At 66.0% G+C, this 7125-nt stretch overlaps 1 protein-coding gene across 1 annotated transcript; it reads left to right on the top strand.

The window, feature by feature from the left end:
- The first annotated feature begins 1423 nt into the window (after positions 1-1423).
- On the top strand, positions 1424-6434 carry GPR173 (G protein-coupled receptor 173). The gene is made up of 2 exons (XM_074941618.1): positions 1424-1548; positions 4594-6434. The coding sequence occupies exon 2, from the start codon at positions 4640-4642 to the stop codon at positions 5750-5752; it is 1113 nt and encodes a 370-aa protein (XP_074797719.1). The 5' UTR covers positions 1424-1548; positions 4594-4639; the 3' UTR covers positions 5753-6434.
- Positions 6435-7125: the final 691 nt, after the last annotated feature.

Here is a 7125-nt window from a genome sequence, read left to right as displayed (position 1 = left end):
GGCTCCCGGCTGGGAGTCGGCGCCGATTGTGGCCCGGGAAGGGGTTCGCCGTGGGGACAGTGGCCCCGGGGCTGGGCCGGCGGCTCCCCAAGCGGGCGGGTTCGGGAGCCGGACGCGTGGGGTCTCGAAGGGGGCGAAAGGCCGGTGTCCGCACGGCTGACGGAAACGCGAAATAAAGACGGTCCCGGCCACAGCCCTGGTGTCGGTTTCTGGGGGGCTCATGGCGCCAGCAGGGGGAGGATGGGGGTCCGGCCGTGGGGTGCAAGGTGACGGGCCTGGAGGCAGGATCGGTCTGGCCTGGAGCCCAATTCCAGATGGGAGCCGGCGCCCCCCAGAGGGGACAGGCCCCTGCCCCATTCCCGCCCCCCGAGCCAGCCTGGGATTGGGCGGTTTACACGGTGCCACAGCCCCAGGAGTCGTCCCCCCCATCGGATCTGGTCAGTTGCTTTGCAGTTCCAGTGTCCCTTCATGTCTGTGGGGCAGCTGGGTAGAGAACCCAGGAGTCCTGCCCCCCCCGGCTCTAACCACGAGACCCGCCCCCCCCAACCTATGGAGAGAACCCAGGCGTCCTGGCTCTCAGCCCATCCCCCTCTGCTGTAACCACTAGACCCCCCCTCCCCTCCCGGAGCCAGGGAGAGAACCCAGGCGTCCTGGCTCCCAGCCCCTCCCTCTCCCTTCGCTTCCCCTGGTCCTGATGGTGCGTTGCTGCCCGAGTCCCCCTCCCCCTTCCGCCATTGTCCCCCGGCCCCTCCTCGGCCCGGCTCCGCCCCCCACGTCCCTCTGCCCCCCAGACCCCCCCCACCGCCGCACCTTCCGGTGGATGCTAAAGAAGATGGTCGGATCCCGGCCGCCTCCCGGCTCCTTTGTGGGGACCGGAGCCTGAGCCGCCGCCCGATGCCCCCGGGCTCATCTCGGGGGGAGAGTCCGGACCACCTCCTTCCCGGCCGGAATCCGGCGTGACTCCGGAGCCGCCGCACCCTGCATTAACCCCCCGCATTCGGGTCGAACCGGGGTCCTGGGGATGGAGCGAGCCGGCGTCGGGGCGCCGCGCGGGCCAGGAGGGCGCCCCGGGACCGGCCCCGACCTGGATTTAACCCCCTGGATCTAATCGGGGGGGCGAATCCGGATTCCCACGGAGGAGCGAGCCGATCCGGGTTGCCATTGGATCGATCTGCTGGAGGAGGTGTTTGTGTTGAAGAGGGCAGATCGGAGTCACACCGGATTGATCGGGGAGGGGATCCCCGGAGGAGGGACCCGGCCCCTTGGTTTCACCGAGGCCCCGATCCGGGTAGCTTGGGGGTCCCCGGGACGCCGCCGCGCGGAGCCTTCGGCGCCGGGCTCTGGAGGCGGCGGAAGCGGGGGGGCAGCGCCCCCGGACCCCCAAGGCAGCCCCCCGAGCCCCCTCCGGCCGGCATGGGGGGAGGCCCGGCGAAGGGACGCCCTGCTCCCCGCAGGGCCTGAAGGCGCCGGGGGCAGGGGACTCGCCCCCCACCGAGCGGGGAAGGATTTGGGGGTCTCGCCTCACGTCGGGGAGCCAGCGGAACAGAGGTGAGCTGGGGCCGGTCCTGGGGGGGCGGGCTGGGCCCCTGCCTCGGCCCCTCTCCTTCCCGAGCCTTCCACCGGTATACACCCCTCCGGCCCCCCCCGTATACACCCCCCGCCCCCAGCCCCCCACCGGTATACACCCCTCCAGCCCCCCATATGCACCCCCCGTCCCCAGCCCCCCACCAGCATACACCCCTCTGCCCCCCCATATACATCCCTCCATCCCCAGTGCCCCACCTGTATACATCTCTCCAGCCCTCCACCGGTATACACCCCCCATCCCCAGCCCCCCACCGGTATACACCCCTCTGGCCCCCCCATATGCACCCCCCGTCCCCAGCAACCCACCGGTATACACCCCCCCGACCCCCCATATACATCTCTCCATCCCCAGTGCCCCACCTGTATACATTCCTCCGGCCCCCCCATATACACCCCCGTTCCCAGCCCCCACCGGTATACACCCCCCCGGCCTCGTCGTATACATCCCTTCATCCCCAGCCCCCCCCATGCACCCCCGTCCCCAGGCCCCCACCGCTACGCACCCCTCCGCCCCCCCATATACATCCCCCCATCCCCATCCCCTCACCTGTATACATCCCTCCGGCCCCCCCATATACACCCCCATCCCCAGCCCCCCACTGGTATATACCCCTCCAGTCCGCCACTCATCCCATCATCCCTCCACCCCATATACACCCCCTCCATCTGCCCCTCCCCAGCCCTCCGTACACCCCTTTGCCCACCCCGCCTCCCCCCAAGCCGTCCACCCCATCCCTTTTTCCTCCCATGCACCCCCCATCTCCCCCCACACACCTCACTGTACCCCAGACACCCCTCAGCTGCTCCAGCCTCGAACAGTCGTTTATCCACCCACCCCTCTCAAAACGGGCCCCCCCCCCACCCCACCCCCCCGGCCTCTGCCCACTGGAGGGGCCTGTGGGGCTGGAGAGATGAGGGGTTTGTGTCCGTCCAGCCCCTGTGCACCCCTTTAACTAGTCACCCCTCCCCCTCTGCACGTACCCCTCTATTGTCCCATCCCCCTTACTCCACCCACCCGTCCCCCGCCACCCCCTCCAGCCCCCCCGCCATCCCTACACCCCCCAGGCCCCCCCGCCACGCCCTCCATCCGCCGGTCCCTCCAGCCCCCCCCATCATCCCTGCACCCCTCCCCACCCACCAGCCCCCACCCCGCCTCCAGCCCCCTCCCTTCCTCTGGCTGACACAGGTGCAGAGACCCCACAACACGGCCTAGGAGTGGCTGGGGGGGTTGTCATTCAGGGCCTGGGGGGTGTGAGTGTGTGTATGTTTCCACTTTGTGTGTGTATGTATTCTATGGGTGTGTATTCTGTGTATATATTGTATATGTGTAATGTGTGTGAATACAGTGTGTATTATGAGTGTGCAGTGTGTGTGTGTTACGTGTGTGTGGCTTGTGTGTACGCGCGTGTACGTTTCCACTTTGAGTACGTGTGTGTAGTGTGTGTGTAACGTGTATAGTGTATGTGTGTAGCGTGTGTGTGTAGCGTGTGTATGAGTGCATTGTGTGTGTGTAATCTGTAGCGTGTGTGTGTAGCCTGTGTGGATTGTGTGTAGCGTGTGTGGATCGCGTGTGTATGTGTGGATTGTGTGTGTGTAATCTGTAGCGTGTGTGTGTAGCGTGTGTGGATTGTGTGTGTAATGTGTAGTGCGTGTGTATGTGTGGATTGTGTGTGTGTAATCTGTAGCGTGTGTGTGTAGCCTGTGTGGATTGTGTGTAGCCTGTGTGGATCGCGTGTGTATGTGTGGATTGTGTGTGTGTAATCTGTAGCGTGTGTGTGTAGCCTGTGTGGATTGTGTGTAGCGTGTGTGGATCGCGTGTGTATGTGTGGATTGTGTGTGTGTAATCTGTAGCGTGTGTGTGTAGCCTGTGTGGATTGTGTGTAGCGTGTGTGGATCGCGTGTGTATGTGTGGATTGTGTGTTTGTGTAACGTGCAGCGTGTGTGGATTGTGTGTGTGTGTGTGGGCGTCTCTCTCCCCTTGGCGTGCGGCCAGGCTCTGGGGGGGCCTTGTGCCAATTTACCCCCCCATTACAAGCCCCCAGCCTGCCAGACTCGCCCCCAGCTGGGACATGACAGCAGAGCGGGGGGGGGATTTTGGCCAGGCCCCCACCCAGCAGGCCCTGAGTTGATGCTGGGGGGGGGGGGCCCTCAGGGCAACTCCACTGGCTTCATTCTCTTCTCTCTTCCCCCGGGGCAATCAGGAGTGACTCCAGTTTAACAGCAGAATCGGGTCCCGGCTCAGTTCCATGGCCCACCTGCTTCCCCGGTGGCTGGAGGGGGGGAGTGAGTGTGACAGAGCCCTGATGTGTCCCTGTGTGTGTGCACGTCCCCTTGCTGGAGGGGCGGAGCCTTGTGCTCGGTGTGTGTGTGTTTGTGAGTGCACGTGCGCGTGCGAAGGACCCTTTCCAGGTGCCTGGGGTGAGCAAAAGCAGCTGGAAAGCTTCAGCCCCCCGGTGCGCTGGGGCAGCCGAGTGTGAGCGGGAGCGAGGGTGAGCGGCCGTCAAGGCGCAAGGGCGTGAACAGGGAAGGGGCCCAGCAGGGTGGGGGGCATGCGTGTGAGGCTGAGTCTGCCGGGGGGGAGCGTGTCAGCGCGAGCGTGACTCGGAGCGTGGGCACGTGTGTGCGTGTCTGTGCCGGGCGGCTGTGAGGATGAGCGGGTGTGAGTGCGAGCGTGTGCGCGTGGTGAGAGTGGGCACGGGTTGGGGGTCAGTGCAGGAGCGTGTCAGCGTCAGGGGGGCCGTGAGGACGACTGTGCCCTTCTCTCTCGGGGGCTGGCTGGTTCGGGGCGGGCAATGGGAGATGGGACCCCCAGACGAAGCGGGTGATGGGATCGGGGGCCCGCGCTCAGCAGCCCCACCCCCAACCGGGTCGGGCCTGGGGGCACCAGGCCCTGCCCCACTGCCCCATAGCCTGGGCTTGGACCCCGCACGCCGGGCTGGGGGTCCCTCCCCTCCCCCCCCCGCCGGGCCAGGCCCCGCCCCCGACGATCCCTTCTCCCCCCTGCAGAGGCCCCGGGGCCATGGGCCGCCCCCGCTAGCCCCGCCGGCCGGCGATGGCAAACGCCAGCGAGGCGGACGAGCCGGGCCTGCCGGGCCCCCCGGCGGCCTCCACCTACGCCAAGCTGCTGCTGCTGGGGCTGATCATCTGCGTGAGCCTGGCGGGCAACCTGGCCCTGGCGCTGCTGGTGCTGAAGGAGCGGGGGCTGCACCGGGCCCCCTACTACTTCCTGCTGGACCTGTGCCTGGCGGACGCCGTGCGGGCGGCCATCTGCTTCCCCTTCGTGCTGGTCTCCATCCGCCAGGGCTCGGCCTGGACCCACAGCCCGCTGAGCTGCAAGGTGGTGGCCTTCCTGGCCGTCCTCTTCTGCTTCCACGCCGCCTTCCTCCTCTTCTGCATCAGCGTCACCCGGTACATGGCCGTGGCCCACCACCGCTTCTACGCCAAGCGCCTGACCCCGTGGACGTGCGTGGCCGTCATCTGCATGGTCTGGACCCTCTCGGTGGCCATGGCCTTCCCGCCCGTCGTCGACGTGGGCACCTACAAGTTCATCCGGGAGGAGGACCAGTGCATCTTCGAGCACCGCTACTTCAAGGCCAACGACACGCTGGGCTTCATGCTCATGCTGGCCGTGCTGGTGGGGGCCACCCACGCCGTCTACGGCAAGCTGCTCTGCTTCGAGTACCGCCACCGCCGGATGAAGCCGGTGCAGACGGTGCCGGCCGTCAGCCAGAACTGGACGTTCCACGGGCCGGGGGCCACCGGCCAGGCGGCCGCCAACTGGGTGGCCGGCTTCGGCCGGGGCCCCATGCCGCCCACGCTGCTGGGCGTCCGGCAGAGCGGCCACGCCGCCAACCGCAGCCTGCTGGGCATGGAGGAGTTCAAGGCCGAGAAGCGGCTGGGGAAGATGTTCTACGTCATCACCGTCCTCTTCCTGCTCCTCTGGTCGCCCTACCTCGTGGCCTGCTACTGGCGGGTCTTCGTCAAGGCCTGCAGCATCCCCCACCGCTACCTGGCCACCGCCGTCTGGCTGAGCTTCGCCCAGGCCGCCGTCAACCCCATCGTCTGCTTCCTGCTCAACAAGGAGCTCACCAAGGGGCTGGCGGCCCACGTGCCCTGCCGCAGGACAGAGCCCCCCCTGCCCCGGGAGCCGTACTGCGTCATGTGAGGGGGGGCGCCCCCCGGGTCAGGGCCGCGGGAGAGGGTTAGAGGGGCTGGCTGCGGGGGGCCGAGGGCGGGAGGCTGGACATCCGGCGGCAAGCCGGAGTCACCCCCTGCCCGCAACAGGATCAGGCCAGATTCCGATCTCCGTTAATCTGGAGTCAGTCCGGAGTCACCCCCTGCCCGCAATGGGATCTGGCCGGATTCTGATCTCCGTTAATCTGGAGTCAGTCCGGAGTCACCCCCTGCCCGCAATGGGATCTGGCCAGATTCTGATCTCCGTTAATCTGGAGTCAATCCGGAGTCACCCCCAGACTGCAGTGGGGTCAGGGCAGGATTCTGATCTCAGTTAATCCTGAGTCAATCCAGAGTCACCCCCACCCACAATGGGATCACCCCAGATTCAGATCTCTGTTAATCCAGAATCAATCCGGAGTCACCCCCTGACTGCAATGGGATCAGGCCAGATTCTGATCTCAGTGAATCTGGAGTCAATCCGAAATTACCCCCAGACTGCAGTGAGGTCAGGGCTGGATTCTGATCTTAGCTCCCCTGGGGTCAATCCAGAGTCACCCTGATTTCGGCGGTCTTACTCCAGCTGCAGTGGGTTAATCTGGATTCACACCCAGGTACCCAAAATGGGGAATTTGCTGTGTCTAGTTTAGTCCCCATCGCGGAGATGAGAAGAGGTGGGGTGGGAGTGGGGCAGGTCTGGGGGGGGGAAGGGAGCTGGAGGGTGAACCAGGGGAAGGGGGGGTGGAGAAGGGAGGGGTGGGGAGATCAGGGGAGGGGGTCCAGCCCAGCAACACCCACGCCCACCCCCTGCCTCTGCGGGTGATTTAGCAACCTCTCAGTCAGTAACCAGGGACACGCCCCCCATGCAGTCTCCATGGCAACAGCCAATGGGAGCCCGACAGACCATGTCACCCTGGAACAATGCAACCAGGAAGCTGGGGGGGGGACCCATCCTGGCCCTGGAATCCCTGGGGGCTCCGGGGGGAGGGAAACGGGGCTGCTGTGATGGCAGGTGTTCTGGAGAGATGGCCAAGGGCTGCAGGGACCAGCAGGATCACAGGAGCAGTGCCAGGGCGACAGGCGGAGTCGCAGGCAGCGATTGTTAGGGCGACAGGCGGAGGAACAGGCAGCGATTGTTTGGGGGACAGACGGAGTCGCAGGCAGCGATGTTAGGGCGACAGGCGGAGTCACAGGCAGCGATTGTTAGGGCGACAGGCGGAGTCGCAGGCAGCGATGTTAGGGCGACAGGTGGAGTCGCAGGCAGCGATTGTTAGGGCGACAGGCGGAGTCGCAGGCAGCGATGTTAGGGCGACAGGCGGAGTCACAGGCAGCGATTGTTAGGGCGACAGGCGGAGTCGCAGGCAG

The sequence above is a fragment of the Natator depressus genome, unplaced genomic scaffold (assembly GCF_965152275.1).
Source record: "Natator depressus isolate rNatDep1 unplaced genomic scaffold, rNatDep2.hap1 scaffold_103, whole genome shotgun sequence".
Taxonomy (NCBI): domain Eukaryota; kingdom Metazoa; phylum Chordata; order Testudines; family Cheloniidae; genus Natator; species Natator depressus.
Note: the sequence above shows the minus strand (reverse complement) of the source record. Positions and strands in the feature narration are given on the sequence as shown.